At 39.3% G+C, this 16,478-nt stretch overlaps 2 protein-coding genes across 3 annotated transcripts; one reads left to right on the plus strand and one right to left on the minus strand.

Moving 5' to 3' along the window:
- Positions 1–6,784: 6,784 nt before the first annotated feature.
- On the plus strand, positions 6,785–12,391 carry fam219ab (family with sequence similarity 219 member Ab). 2 transcript variants are annotated; one of them, XM_043238927.1, is made up of 6 exons: positions 6,785–7,269; positions 9,019–9,118; positions 9,256–9,358; positions 9,451–9,531; positions 9,618–9,693; positions 10,636–12,391. In XM_043238927.1, the coding sequence occupies exons 1-6, from the start codon at positions 7,213–7,215 to the stop codon at positions 10,792–10,794; spliced, it is 576 nt and encodes a 191-aa protein (XP_043094862.1). In that variant the 5' UTR covers positions 6,785–7,212; the 3' UTR covers positions 10,795–12,391. The 2 variants fall into 2 exon arrangements, with proteins under 2 accessions (XP_043094862.1, XP_043094863.1); XM_043238928.1 differs by having other exon boundaries at positions 6,792–7,269; positions 9,618–9,672.
- klf9 (Kruppel-like factor 9) lies at positions 12,387–15,831 on the minus strand. Its single transcript, XM_043238926.1, has 2 exons — positions 14,975–15,831; positions 12,387–14,279 (listed from the first exon to the last, which is right to left on the minus strand). The coding sequence occupies exons 1-2, from the start codon at positions 15,357–15,359 to the stop codon at positions 14,002–14,004; spliced, it is 663 nt and encodes a 220-aa protein (XP_043094861.1). The 5' UTR covers positions 15,360–15,831; the 3' UTR covers positions 12,387–14,001.
- Between the last annotated feature and the right edge of the window lie 647 nt (positions 15,832–16,478).

Below are 16,478 nucleotides of genomic sequence, written 5' to 3' on the forward strand. Positions count from 1 at the left end.
ATTATACATTTACATACCGAATAATATTAATTAACTACATGTACTTACTATAGGGTTATAATTAGGATTAGGGTTACTTGCATGTAATTACGCATAATTAATTGTCATTATAGTAGTACTTACATGCACTTATATGTGTAACAAGGCCACCTTATATAAAGTATTACCCTTCATTAACCATGCAAACTGACGCAAACAACCCTAGTAGCTACGTAAGGAAAGGTGATAGCCCGACTATAAAGACTTCGGATTAGTTTGATAGGCTTAACATCAACCAAAACTGAATGGCTGCACATTTGAATATACAAATTCACAATTGCAAAGCTGACAAAAATGAATTATCTTTAAAGCGGTTGTCCCCCAGGCACACCGTCTGCCCTCCAGACACTGCGGGGACGTTCACGTCGCTATTGGTTTACAGAGTTTAACGTTTGTTTTCGTTCTCAGGACAACACAATGACAACCACGCCTACAGGCACCGACTGCGGGGAGACTGAGCTCAGGGTTCCGAATAACGCCACAGCATCTGCATATTAGCTTCACTCGAAAAGTAAATATTACGTAAGCAAATGTCAGCGTGGCGAGATCTCTGAGTAGCTGACGCTTCAAATCCACCTGATTCGCTGGATGCTGCACGCGCGCGTTCGCGGAGCCCCTCTGTATCTACGTCTCTGTTTGGCGAAAACTTTTTCATCCGGCCGCTCATCCGACGTTAACTTGATTCATGCGATTGCTCGGCATCGGAATGTTACGCAATCTCGTCTATGGGATTTTTCGCCTGGATTTTTCGCCCGGTGTACGAAAATCGTACGCCCGATCGTTTATAAAGTCAGTGCTTGGAAATATGTAAAAGACGCGGGCAAATTCACTTTGCAAAGGCAGCATCGCCATAACAGCGGAGTTTACTCTCGGGATGAAAGACTGCGGCTTGACGCGAGGCGGATGGCATCGTAATGTTTTGAATGGAGAGCACCGTCTTCACGTATCGTAAACAGGCAAGTTCGTCGTATCGTGGTGTTTATTGCTTAAATGTGATGTAAGGGCTTGGATAGCCATTTATTTAATCAGCTGAATGTAGTCTTATCTGCTGCGTTTAGTATTCAGCAGCAGTCAGCTGTGGTGTGGGACAGACAAGTGTTTCATTGTTCCCCTCATATTTCATTTAGGGGGGGTAGGGCCGTTTCTCTCAGACAAACTAGCATTAGTAGGCTAGTTGTTTTGAAACATGTCCTATTTCTGAAGAAAACAATAATAATGGAACTATTTACTTTTAATGAATGCATTTGAGTAGACCTAATGTATATTAAAATCGCATTATCAGAAGTTGTCTCAGACTGCATCGTTACAAATTCTTGTCACTGACCGGCTATTTTGTTTTCTAGTGATTGCTGTAATGCTTAGAACACTTGGCAACAACTTTGCATTTTCCCTCCAAATAGCTGTAGATCAGATGCTCAAGGATATAATGCCCTTGTGAGCATATGAATATTGCTGGAAATTATAAAATATATTCTATGTATCCTTCTTTGTTTGCATTTCAAAGCAAACTGACAAATCCTTCGTCAGTATTTGTGGGTGGTTTTACTTTAGCTGTTTATGTTAACGTTTCACCTCTCTCATAACTCTCATCAATAAAATAATCGATAAAACTTAGCATCCATCTATTCTCCAAACGGCCTCTTCTTTGCAGGGTCACATTTGGTATTTTTTTATTTGTGGCCTATATTAAAATGAAATAAAATAAGACGCAATCCAGTTAAATTATGCGCAGGTATTGTTTGTAATATACTTCTTGGATCCACAGTTCATGTTGGACTGTGGCTCATAGATTTCCACTCATCTAAATACTGGTTAGAAATACACTGATTGTGACTATAGCTTGGCTCAACCACATTATATATATTATCTATCTATCTATCTATCTATCTATCTATATATATATATATATATATATATATATATATATATATATATATATATATATATATATAGATAGATAGATAGATAGATAGATAGATAATATATATAATGTGGTTGAGCCAAGCTATAGTCACAATCAATATATACTGTATATATAACACCAGTGGGATCCTTTTTTGATGTTATGTTGTGTCCTCTGATTTGCAAAGAGTTTTTATAGAAGGACTGCTATAGTATTAGGCCTGCATTATTCAACAGCACATGGAGCTGTGATAAGAGGACTGAAGCAGGGAAGGTGTTTGTATCTGGAGAGGCACTCAAAGCATATTGCTAGTAAAATGATATCGTACCCTAAGTGCCCTCGTTACTCTGAACCCTTGAAGACTGTATGAGGAACATAGTGTTCACTCCAATAAAGTACAATGAGATTGGCTTAAATTCTCCATTTAGCTTAGTGCAGTAACATTGGCCTAAACTTGTGGTCTAATGCGGAGCAGAATCTTTCTTTCTCAGCCAAAGAAATAAAAAGAAAGTGAACAAATTTCTTCAAATTTTCTGTGCAATCTTTGGTCTTTGGTTCATTTGTTTTTCTCATAACTTGAAGCCTGAGCTCCCTACTGTGGCGGCGAAAGAGAGAGAGATTGATGCTCATCAGTCTTATCCATGTGTTGTCTCACTTCAAGCTCGGTAATAACTGCTGTCTGCCGGGGCTTTTAACTTGAGGTTGATGAGTAGAATTGCTCTGGATTGACCCCTCAACAGTAGTTTGAGCTCTGAAAAAAGAACTGACCTTATGATAGAGAAAACAACTGGAGATGACGTTAGAAACTGATTCACCATGATAAACAGTCTTGGTGAGACCTTAGGTAGAGGAAAAACTCTGAAATAAATTAAATCACTCTAGGTGCCTTTTTCGAAAAAATGTTTCTTACAGGAAATGGGTTTGAGGGCATTCGTGAGCATCTTTTATCCCTTTTTGGCAGCACTGCAAATAAATGTATTGTATTATTTTAGAAAAGAATGTGAAACATTAGAGTTATTAGTGGTCTTGTGACCTTTGGATAAATTAAGGACCTCCAAATCTATCTATCTATATATATATAAATGTTGCATTGAGAAAATATTGTTGTCTTTGTTTTTCAGGAATCTGAGGCTGAGAAGGTTTCCTTTTGGATCCGGCTACATGACCAAGACAGTCAGCCTTTGTAGAGATGCAAACCTTTGATCAGTAGATCACTATTACTCACTGAAGGACCAGATGGTGTTGTTGGCTCTGTCAAGAATCAGGAAAAATAGCAGCAGAAATTGAAGCATGCTAACCTGTTGCGATGAACCGTGATTTCATGTGCCGTCCCTAAACTTGAACACCAACTCAGCATGGAGACAGAACTAAGAGCTGGACTGTCCGCAGCTGCCATAGTGGCCATTGTGTGTAACTCCGTAGTAGCTGTGCTTATTCTCATTCTCTTTGTCATACTCTACAAGGCCTGCAAAATTCCTTCCTCTCCGGAGAGGGCCCCAGTCCTGGCAGAGACTCAAGAGCCACAGAGAACTGAACAAAAATATTTACTAACTGCAGCTTGAAATTGAAAAAAAAAGTAAATATATTCACAGCGGCGGGAGAAATATTTTAATAGACACCTTTGATGATGGTAAATGTGTAAATATTTAATGAACACACAATGTACAAATTCTTACAGAAATTTATGGGAAACCACATCACTGGCAGGATTACGTTTTGTTTAAGAGAATCTTACTTAGTAGCCTTTGATGACAGTATGTTTGTTAAGCATTAAATGTCAGATTTCCTTGTCGTTTTACATTGTTATTTATTTTATTTTTTTTACATCTTTTGCATTTTGAATGGTTAGAATTCTCTTAACTGACTCTATGGCAAATCTGTCATATTGTCAATTGGTACTAGACTTTTTAATGCAGGTGTTGTGTTTAGAATAATGCAATGCATCTCACTGTTTTAACATTTTATACTAATACAAAACACAAAAATGGAAACTATTATGGAATTCATTTTTGTGTGTTTCTGAGTTTTGAATTATTACCAAAGTTATAGATCATGAGCCTTGAAATAAATGGATGATGCACAAGATTTATTAAAAACAAAGTTAATTCAGCCCAACTTTTCTTTATGCTTTAGTGTGCATCTTGCACTAGCCTTGCACTTGTGTCTTTGTTGATGATTTGTAACTGGAGGATCATTACGTAAATACACCAAAGCCTCTTATCTATTTTACTGTGCTTGGACGTGGTCCATCTGTTAGTCTATTTATTGCTCTTCATTGGACATCTAGGCACTTTGTGCTGGTCTTGGATCAGTTCCTTGTTCTCATGCGCAACCTTAACTAGCAAAAAGTAATGTTTTCTCCCAGCGAAGGGCCTGCTGTGTGTTCTGCTGATCTCCAGTTCAAGTTATAGCTCTGATCAAAGATACATCATTTACCAAGCAAACAGGGAAAGTTTTATGTGAAGAAATTTTGCATTGTGTAAAGAAATACTGGCAAAAGTAGTATATAGAGACTCTGTGGAAAGGGAAAATATTAACGTGTAATTTGATAATGTTTACTGTATGTTGCCTGAAACTCCACTGGGCACTGCCCTTAGGTTTGCGCTATTGTTTATAGGTAAGCAGGATGAAAATAATGAGCCGTACAAACAGGTTTTGGCATTCAGGTGTTAAGGAAGGTTTTCTATCCACTACGACTCTACAGCATTGCATCTCAGTCCTAATAGGATTATGAGACACTTTAGGAGGGCTCAGCCATGTGAAAGGTTACTAGTAAAATTGACCATGATTACAAAAAGCATAGCCCCCTAGCGGTTTTTACTCTGCCATTTAAAAAAAAAAAAAAATGAAATCTTGTATATTTATCTTGTCAGTGAAGCAATACCCTCAAAAGTGCACCTTTATGTTTATGCACTTTTAAGAGGAACCAAATAGCATCAGTTTAACTGAGTAATCAGAGGCTACCAAATGGTTTTTGATATAAGATTTATGTCTTAGGATATCTTCACTGGAAATAGTTTGACATGACTGCAGAGCCCATATAACAGTACAAGTTTAAATAGCATGATTTAAAATAAAAACTGAGTTGTTATACTTATATATATATATATATATATATATATATATATATATATATATATATATATATATATATATATATAATACTTGGCAAAACTACTAATCGAATCTTTTTTAACGTTGTATCTTAAATTGCATTTTTATGATTTCAACATAAGATAGAGTTGCTTTCTACAAGCAAGTTGCCCTTCTTTTTGTTGTTACGGATAGATTTGTTTGAGAGGAAAAACTGTAGTAATGACATATAGCAGCTTTAGAACTGCTTTGCCCTGAGGTGGAGTACAGAAAACAAAGTGAAGAATTACATAACAACATTACAGGCCACTGGAATAAAATCCAGATTACTAATAAACCATAATCTGCATTCCCATCTGTGTGTATGTCACGGTTGCATAACCTATATATTTTACTGAGATTATCCCTTCAGAATTAGAGGAAGTCTTCATGTGTCTATTGACAAGAAAGCAAGCATCTATGTGTATATTTGTACATCTGACCGCAAAGGATACATAGCTATGATTGAAGCAAACACTTAGAATGAGATTCTTTTATACATAGTCTTATCACAACTGTATATATGGGGTCCCACATGGACTATTAAACGGGTAACCTCTTAACCCCTTAGAAAGGTTATCAAAGAGATCATAAAATCCAAATATGAACTCTCACAACAGTAACCATTATTTATTTACTTTTCCCTAGTATTGTGTATAATGGTCTTATCTCAACTGCTACATCTTTTCTTAACCTATTGTATGTCTACTGCTAGCACAACAATTGATCAGTGATCTCATTTTACATTCTCAATAACAATCAGGGAAAATCAGAATCATTACATTTATCATTGAGTTAGTTAAGCCAATGTAATCATTATAATATCGAATAACTGACATGTGAAACATTTGGTAGCACTTTTTTATATATATTTAGGAATGCTTACATTTAACCCTTCTGCATGAACATGCAACATTTAGTGTAATATTGTACATTTATATGATTTGTATGTAATGCTCAGAGTTATCATTATCATTTTAAAATGGCTCATATCCTTTGTCAGGCTGGTAATGTGACTAATTTCTGAAATAATGCTCAGCAAAAAACGATGTTCGATTGTTTTTATGCTTTGTTGGTTAGCGCCATCTACTGACTTTCCACTATTACAGTCAGGAATATAAAGGATATAACATAATACAGTTCAGCATCAAAACAGAAGAACGCAGCGTGTGGACATTACATAAGCTCTGATTTTATTTTATTTTTTGCAAGGTTGTTTTTCAATTCATTTAATTTCTAGTCAGTGCTCTGATAAATGCAGGCAGCCGAGGTGTGTTGAGCTGGGATTAAAATAATTGTTAGAAATTCATTTGGGATCGCCATTAGAATTTGTTATTTTTTTCATGCATCATGTTTATGTTACCTTGTTCTGAGAAAACCTAAAAAGGACAACAGACCCAGTCTAAAATTAGGGGGTGTCCTGACCTGAGAAACCCAGGAGGGGGTTAAAACAGGGAAGGGCAACAGAAATGTCCAAAAAATGTCCTAATTATCATATTCTAACGTTGCCTGTTTTCAGCATGCTCCCAAACAGATCCTGCAGGCAGTTTTATAAAGGTCACTTTTCAGAAGCTGTCCAAGGTCCTGAAGTCATTCGCCCCGTGTTTGGTGTTGCACAGGTACAAAAAGCACTTCCCCCTCTTTCAACGCTGTAAATCTCAGCTCCTCAAATCCCGTTAATAAAAACATCTCTGTTTGCATTCACTACATTCTAATCCCTAACCGCCATCCCTGATCACGGGCTCGAAACGGCCCGCGAAACAGCAACATCCCACACAATATCTTGCCATCTCGAGGTTTTACGCACACTGAGATAACCCTGCACGACGTCTGTGTCTGATGCTAGTCTTGGGTGGAGCAGACATCTCTCGATGGCGTTGAGTGGGGCGGAATCCGCGGTGCTGCTCGCGTCTCCAGACTCGTTTCTCCCGGAAGTGGGTGGTTAAGTCGCCACTCGGTCACTGCTGGCTAACGAGCGATCGCTGGGATGAAGGAGAGTCGGGAACATTCTTGGGGCTGACAAATATCCGACGACGCGGTTGTGAAATTTCATTTTTTTTAACCAATTAGTTGCGGTATATCCGCAGAAATCCGCCACAAACGCTCACAAAAAAAGGCTCAGACGCCCCGCCGCCAAGATGATGGAAGAAATTGACAGATTTCAAGTGCCGACCGAGGCAGAGATGCAACCTTTTGTAAGTTAAACCAAACTGACTCTTTAACAGCCGATTAAATCACAAACGCTGCCAGTGTGCGGTTTTAATAACGTTTTGACGAGCGAACGGCAGCTCGGTATGAACCAACGACACATGAAATATATTTCATTAGTCTCGTGTTGTGTCCTCACAGACTGTTATATTTATAAAAATGGCAAATATCTTATAACGTGAGAGATCGATGATGGCGCGTGTATGTCTGATGTGTATTTTTTTGCTAGCTAATGTAAGGATGCTACTATGATGCTGCGCACTGAGGCTGTGCGTGTCTCCCTGCATCGAAAACAACATCTGCTTCATTTTATTTCATAACTTGAGCTCAACTTGCTCTTATATTTATTCGCGCTGCCGTCGCAACGCTGTCTGTAACGTCCGTTTGAAATACTGTTCATATTTCGTGATGTTTCATCAATCTCGCAGAGGCCTTTACCGCCGTGGTTTGCTTCATCATGCAGAATACGTGCTAAGGTACCTGAATAATGTCCGTACCCCTCCCACCCATGACAAATTCATCAATAATTCTCAGGAAAATAACCAGCTCTGCTCGAAGAGACATCTGGATTTAACCCATGACCTGTACAGCAGCTGTCAGTGTACCTCTGGTTAGCTATAGATCAGTGGTTCTCGTCTGTTATCGCTTGGGGACACAGATTTTACACAGGTCTGCAAGTGGAGACCCAACACCATACCCAAACTGTTTATCACAGAGACGTAAACAATCGTTTTTCAGATTGGAAATTCCTATTATTTATATTAACTGCATAGGACCAATAACATGCATATGTAAATTTTACTAAATTGTAAAATTCTAAATGTTAAAAGTCAATTTTGTCATGCTTTTTCTATTCACAGCATTAAAAATTATGTATGGAAATTAACCTTTAAAGGTTAAATATTCAATTTTGGTTACCTGTCGAGAGGTAGGCCTATGTCAGCGTCTTTATTATAAATTATCCAATCAAAATCCTCCATTTTGTAAAAAAAAAAGCCACCCCTGTGTTTACTGTTTTACCCCTTGCTCTGTCTTACTTTTTTGTTTTAGCAAGTCTTCGAATAGTTTGAACTTTGGATGCACATTCGGTAATTGAATCTGAATATGATTATACATTAATTCATCGGTCACAGTCTTATACGACCAAACACCCCGTGGCTCAGCTTGCTACAGTAGCCACGCCCCAAAATATCACTATTGGTTGAAATGGAAATAAATTGATGGTTTTATATGTTTACTCTTTTGTTTTTGGAGGGGTGCTAAACCCATAAGTGAACAATAGACTACGCTGGGTTAAGAAAATTTTGATATGTAAAAAAATTATTTAAGGTACTCTGGGTCTATATTATTTTATATTATATGTTATATTATATGTCAGTATATATATTATGTGCTCACTGTTTCAAAATGTGTTGCACTGCACCTGTTTTTTCATCCTTTCATGAAATTTTAAAACGATTTTTGCCAAAGTACTTAGCCTGTTCATTATTTGAAGCCGGCAAATTGCAATTTCCGTTGTTGCTGAAAATGTTGTGTTTTGTTTCTCATAAATCCCAGGGTGTCATAAAAAGCTGGAAGAAATCAAACAGTAGAAATAAAGTAAAGCGTTGTTCATCCACATTGATCAAAACGGACAAAGCAAGACTCTTGTCAAGAACAGACATAAAAAAAAGTGGACTTAATCGATAAACCTAGACTGCCTTGACACTTCTTTCTTTTTTCCCATTTTCCACCAGGATCCAGCATCATCGACCACATCAGAAGCGGACTCAGATACCAGGGAGAGTGAACCTGCCACTCTCAACTATAAACCTTCTCCTCTCCATATGAAGATAGGTGAGTTATTGTGAGGGATTGTTTGTACCACTGAACACCAGTGCCATGATTTATTTCATTTTTGCAGTTGTGTGTGGTTTCATATGACATGATTAAAATATAAGCATGTCTGATATAGTTTTTTTTGCTTTGTAAAGACAAACAGAGAGAGCTGGTCAGGAAAGGATCGCTGAAAAATGGCAACGCTGGAAGCCCTGTCAATCAGCAACCCAAGAAAAACAATGTGATGGCCAGAACAAGGTACAAACAAACTAAATGAACGCGGTCTTCACTGTGTACATGGTCTGTTTTATTTCACTTTCATTAAAAACTCTCTATTTCTCTCCATCCAGGCTAGTGGTTCCCAATAAAGGTTACTCCTCTTTAGACCAGAGTCCAGATGAGAAACCTTTAGTTGCTCTAGACACAGACAGGTACGCTCTTCACTCATCCTCTACTGATTTATTCATGCCTCCACTGTCCGCAGGCTTCAAACTCACTGTTTTCACTTGCCTTGCAGCGATGACGACTTTGACATGTCTAGATATTCCTCGTCAGGATACTCGTCAGCCGAGGTGAGGTCTCTAAGGGAACAGGTACCTATGAACTCTGGTTAATGTTCTAAGCCCCATACCACAAGCATCATGACAGTGGACTTCCTTCTCAAATGTCACTCACAATCTTGTATTCTCCAAATTCCCTTTTGTCTTAAATGTCTGTCTTTTGTTTTCCTTGCTCACCCAACATTTCTAAACATTCACTCTCCCTCAGGCTACCGAAGATGTTAATGAGTTTCTTTCTTCATCTGAGAAATTTAGCATTACATCACTTGCTGACTAATGGGTCCTCTTCGGTGAATGTTTGTTCAAACAGCTGGTGAAAAGATCCCAAGTAATCTATTAAGCACTTGTTAAAAGCTTCACGTTTTTTTTTCAATCAAGAACTCATTGAGATGTTTTTAATGTCAAACCATTGCTTCCAGCTGAAATGCAAGTCATCTGTCCGTAATAATTGTCCAAAACAATTTCAACTATAACAATAACGTTTTATGGCCATAAACTATGTGGTATGAATTATGAATTTGTTTATTACAGACATGCAGCTTTTTACTTCACGAGACTTTAATTGTTGGACTGCATTTTTTATTGGCTGTTTGGACTCATTCCCGACGGCACCCATTCGCTGCAGAGGATGTAATGCTAAATTTCTCCAAATCTCTTCCAGCGAAGATACAAACCTATCTCTTTAAATGGCCTAAGGATGAGTAAATCTTTAGCTAATGAACATTTTGGGTGAATTATTCCTTTAAAGGTCACCATATTTGCTCATTTGTCGTTGCTAATCATATTCACGTTGTTGTTCATATCATTGATTCATTAAACCAATAAATGTCCCAATTAAGCTACTGAGCCGACCCTCTTGTCTTATTAATCTATTAAATAACCGCAGCCAGCTCAGGAGTATTGAATCCGTTCGTGTGATTTAATTAGTGTCGGTTATGCAGCCCGGCCTGACATGCTGTCCGTTGCTTCCTGCAGCAGATAAACCAGGATCTGAACATCCAGCTACTCAAAGATGGATACAGGCTGGATGAGATCCCTGATGATGAAGACCTGGACCTCATACCACCCAAATCCGTTAACTCAACCTGCATGTGCTGCCAAGCCACCTCCTCCACTGCTTGTCAAATCCAGTAAATCTGTCGCCTTCTTCCCCTCCCTCTGCTCCTTCCCTCTCTTCTCCTTTCCTCGTTCCTTTTCATAACCTCAGATAAGACATCTAATCAATATTACAGAGGGAAATGTACAGTAAACGTTATGATGAACATGGTGTACAGGAAAATGTAAACACACACACACGAAACACATTCCATGTGCTAATACACACACATAGACACATTTACTCTAACATATGATTATTAACATGACTATTATTGGTTGCTTCCTCCTATGGCAGGATATGCACTGTTTGCTAATACGCTAGGGGAGTCTGCTCACTTTCACCTCCTAGCTGGCATTGTGTTATACTGTACAAGTGAACGTAGAACAAATAAAGCATTCAGACGGCTTTAATTGTGGATTCAAAGCAACTTGATGTTACAGAGAGTTTGAAATAGCTTATCCACTGAATTCTCTGCTTTCATGTCGCACTCATTGCATTAACGTCGTCGTTATGGTAACATTTGATTTCCGTACGGATCTGGTTGGATGTTCGTTGTTCGTGGCTGCTATTGAGGCTATACTTGGATTCGTTTCTGTTGAACATTTTGCATGTTGGTGCATTCGTACTGCAGCGCTAACGGTAGCCTTGTCTGGCATGCACCTGGGCATCACACTTTCTGTTTACTCTTGATATCTCACACACACACACACACACACGTGTATTTAATTGAATCACGTTTGAAGCTACGCTGGACTTGAGAGGCGAATCAGTCATGAACGGAAAGGAAAAACAGCAACCCTTTTTTATTTGATTGGTCATGGTCTAGATGTTTGTTATTTTCACAGGAACCTCGCACAACAGACCGCAGATGATAGAATGATTACATGAAGACCTTTCTGTCTCTCAAAGCAGTTTTTTCAAAGGTCAGAAATCACCGGGTATGATTTAATAACTGTTATGACATTTTGAAAATGCCGTTCTGTTTCTTGGACAGAATGTCCAAAACGCGTTAGATGTTTAAACTGCCTGTGAGCTTTCTTAAAATAAGTGTTGTTTTATTCCGGAAGACTTGAAGGCACCAAAGAATGTTCATTTAGCATTTTATATGCATACCACCAATCAGGATATATTGCCAAATTTCATAAAAAAATCAGTCATGGGTTGTTTAAAAAGCGCTGTTTTCTGCCGGTCTTTGAAACTAAACCTAGAATGTTAATGTTGCTAAACAGATCAAATCCCTGGCCCATCTTGATATTCATTATTGTTATTATTAAAAACAATTCAAGCTGTCAACGATGAACCTGCACTGTTCATCTACACGTGAAATCCTCGAAAACAGGTTTTTCCCTTCCATTCAGCTTCGAAAGCCATCTTTGCACTCTACTTATTGTCTAGATCGAGAAACTGTTTTCATTCGAACCGATCATGTTCACTTTTTAGTCCGTTTTAACTATGACTAAAATAGTGTAATGACCTGATGTATTCAATTCAAAGCGTAATCAAAGGTGAGCATTTGTCGGACAAAAGCTGTGTTTTTATGTTATAAATATGTTGATTATGTGAGAAAGTCCATTTATGTATTAACAATGTTATTGGTTTCAGTGATATCAATAAAAGCAGACATGAATTACAGTTTTCTTTGTTTTAATTCATCCTTTATGTACATTTACAGGTAATGAAAGCAGCTGAACGTTGCATAAATGATACTGATGGAAAAGCACGGCACGTGTATGTACAACGGTAGTGGCTCAAGTCCTGCAAGACACATCACAACACTGGCATTTGCGCTACGCAACCGAGAAGAGTTTCGTAAATTACAGCAAAGTACTTCTCAGTAACTTGCGATTTACATTCTGCAGTCTAAGAGGTCTTAAGCTCTAAACAAGGCACAGGTTGAGCATTTTTTACATCGACAGCACGTTTCAAATAACCTGCTTCTTGATTTCAGGCTCGCAAACCTACTAAACGTACATCTCAACAATAAATTAGCACAGATACTAATAAAAGCCAAACATCCGTCGATCCGTTATCGTGACATAAAATATAAAAATCTATACAATTGTTATTGAATAAAGATCCAATAGATGCATTGATTGTTGATTCACGTGTAAAATTCAGTTTGTGCTTGGGACGTTTAAAGCACAATGGCTGATCGTTACGGTAGATTCAAACAAAATCTAAATTCTAATTACGTTAAGTATTTCAAGTAAACAGCTGAACAGTGGAAAGACTTCCGAAGTCAAGTGGGACTTGTATGAAAAGGAAAAAAAACGAAACTAATAAAAGGCTGCGTTACTCAAGTCCGTAACCGATTAAAAATACTACGCACTGCTAATAAAACCATAGGTAGTGAGAGAAATATAAAACGCTTGTTCTTTCTTTTCAGCTGTGCAGTCAGTATATGGAAGGCACAGATTTCAGTTTGTTTTCCCATAACACACCTATAGATGGCGGTGGTAAACTATTAATGAGTGAACTTCTGCTAAGCCTCATTGCATCACTAGATTTAGAAGATCAAAAGAAACAATAAAAGTGTTCCGAATAAAGAGTATTTTCGATGCTGTGCATTAAATAAGTTACATTTCCTTTGCATAACTGATTAGGATGTGCAAATAACGATCGCTTAAAAACAAAAAACAAAAAAGCTTGTGTGCGTAAAACCTCACACGATGCAAAGTTAATCTCGTAAGTACCCAACTGTTTTAATGTCATACAAATACCATCTACGACCCTGAAGTCAACTGCTGTCCCACAAAAAACATTTATAGTGATTATTTTAAAACCCACTTCCAATAACTGGACCACTGCCAAATTTGACACTTCAAAGTCAACAGGAAAACGTGTCTTGCTTTCAGCACGCATAAAGTTTTACTCAGAATATGTTCTCTTCCCTTTGTCACAGTGGGTGGGTGATAAATCCCCTGGCTCCTTTGTATTGAAATCAATTTCATATTTGTGATATGCGATGATATATAAATACCTCTATGCATTTGCAATAACCCTCAGACTAAATGTACATAACATTGTTTCTGCCAAAATCTGATGATTCGGTCCATTCCATTGAGAAGTCCCATTTTCAGGCTTTGTCTAGGAGAACTCCATCACAACATATTTTGCATGTCTCCATTACGTAACGCCTCTTTTACCTCACATCATCAGCTCAATAACAGAAGCTCCGAGATCTGAGCTTCAGGAAAGAGACATCCAAAATGTGCAGTGGGGGGGGAGGGTCACGTGGTTGCTCAAACACCAGCAGACACGTGATCGCTGGAGCCAGAGGACGACGTGGACGTCGAAGAGTGTCGTCTTCGGCCGGCGGGACCCTGGAGCATGCTGGGGTGGAAGCCGACGTGTCTGCGGGCGTGCTTGGTGAGGTGATCGCTACGCATGAAGCACTTGTCGCAGAGCGGACACATGAAGCGCTTCTCCCCGGTGTGCGTGCGGAAATGTCGCGTCAGCTCATCCGACCGTGAGAATTTCTTTGCGCAGCCTGGCCACGTACACTGAAAGGGACGCTCACCTAAAAAAAAGAGAGAGAAATTTAAGATTGCTGTTATTTCTGCCCCGACTGAGAAAAATAGTCCTGTATGCGTACGTGAACGCGCTCGCTGGGCGGGGCTGAGCTTGGCGTCAGTGCCGCACCACGTGCCCAATGTTTACAACTGTGGAATGAAGAGGTGTGTGCATCGCGTCATCGTTGCGTTGTCAGGTTATATGCGGTTATTTTAGTGCGTGTCGCATTGAAGTATGCGGATCGTCAGGGACCAGCGGCCATGATACACCTAAATTAGACCAATTGTGAAACGGGATGGAAATCGACGGACATTTAATCCTCACGACGCATAAACAGTTGAAAAGTTTATTTCTCGATACGAGCAAGCTCGAAATGATGCCCGGCTACTTTCAGCATTTTCCCACACGATTACGCAATTTTTTGATCGCACGGTGTCCCGCGTATCAGTGTGGACTAAGCAACATGTTTGCTCACTCTTTGATTAGTAACAGTGTGTACCGTTCCGCCCTCGTGTGTACCCATGAGCGCTCCGCCCGCGGTTACACCCACCGTTACATGAGTGGCAGTTCCCAAAACCGAACCGTTCCCCCGAACGCGCGGGCGTGGGGAGTAATAACAGACTGCGTGCCAGATACAAGAACAGTCTGTGTCGAACCACCGGTATTAGTTGATTTACTGTACACGTGAGCAATTCCCCTTACCGGTGTGTACTCTGAAGTGCGCCTTAAGATGGGACGATTTGCCGTATATTTTCCCACAGCCGGCATAGGGACAGCAGTGTCTCTTCTCAGCGGACGCGTGCAGTCTGTCGCGGTTCCGTGTCCTTTTCCCCCTGCTCGCGCTCTGCCTGCATTTCTCCCGGTTTTCCTTAACGCCGGGTGGATTGTCCGCATCACCGTTCACCATGCATTTCCCGCTGATGCCGCTCGGGATACACTGATTTAAGTCCAGCAGAATCATCGCGACCATTAACAGAGTCCGGCTCTCTTGACTTTGTTCGGATCCCTCCTCGCCGGCTAGTTTGTCTAAGCGGTCACCGTTCGAGACCTGCCCCAAGGACCTTGCTGCAGTATCAACGTCCGTCATTGTAGATAGCCTACCCAAAACGTCCTGGAAACGGATAAATCAGCTGCTACTGTAACTCAGACGCGCTAAAACTTAGGGAGCGGGATTCTCATCGTATGCGCATCGGGATACAGATGACTCCGGAAAACGTGGCTTCACGCCTACACGTGTCTTTCCCAATGTGACTGGGATGATTAATGTTCCGAGAGGAGAATAAAAGCGCGCGTCGCTTGGATCCGAAAGCACAAGTTATCGAATAAACATCCAGGTGCTGTTCCCGGTGTTATTTCAGCCACGTAAGAAAAGCGTGGAACTTCGCGTGCTGTCATTCGCGTCTATCCTCACAAGTGCGTCAACTCCGTGCGGCTGTTTGCTGTTCTCATCTGAAAGAAACTACTTCGCGGAATCCCAAGGTGTCATCACGAAGCCCGTCGCTGATTGGACACGGTGGTCCGAAAGCGACGCTTTGAATGCAGTACCAGGAATCACCTAGGCAACGTGAGATTGAGGGGTCGCGGATCCAATAGTCTTGCGAGTATCAGATGAGGGGCGTGTTAATAGAACAGGAACTACGAGTAGTAGCGTGTGCCTCCAGCACCAATGCACTGGCTGATATAGTCGTTTCCAAAAAAGTAGTGGACGGCTGCATTAATAAGATTAGGCATTTACAGATTTATGTACAGTCACTGGATGTAAAAAAAAAAAAAAGAAAAAACAAACAAACAAAAAAATCGTACCAGTTTAACATTCTATTACCAGACACCATGCAGTAAAAAATATATTAACATAAGCATAAAATATAGAATTCAGTAAATAAACCGTATGTCAGAGGTTCTAAAAGGATTTTTCAAAATGTGAAAAGTGGGAAAATAATATTATATATATATATATATATATATATATATATATATATATATATATATATATATATATATATATATATATATATATATAATTTATGTATGTGTGTGTTTGTGACGTATGTGTCCTATGGTGTGACCTTCTTAAGATATTTATTCTAAGACCTCTAAGATATTCATTTGTGTTTTAATTTTTTTTTCTTTTACAGTTTTTTTTTTTTTTTTTTGCCGTGACACCATAGGACACAGAGCACACACACACAACTGTGTTAAACTTTAA

Source organism: Puntigrus tetrazona, chromosome 5 (genome assembly GCF_018831695.1).
Source record: "Puntigrus tetrazona isolate hp1 chromosome 5, ASM1883169v1, whole genome shotgun sequence".
NCBI classification, from domain to species: Eukaryota; Metazoa; Chordata; class Actinopteri; order Cypriniformes; family Cyprinidae; genus Puntigrus; species Puntigrus tetrazona.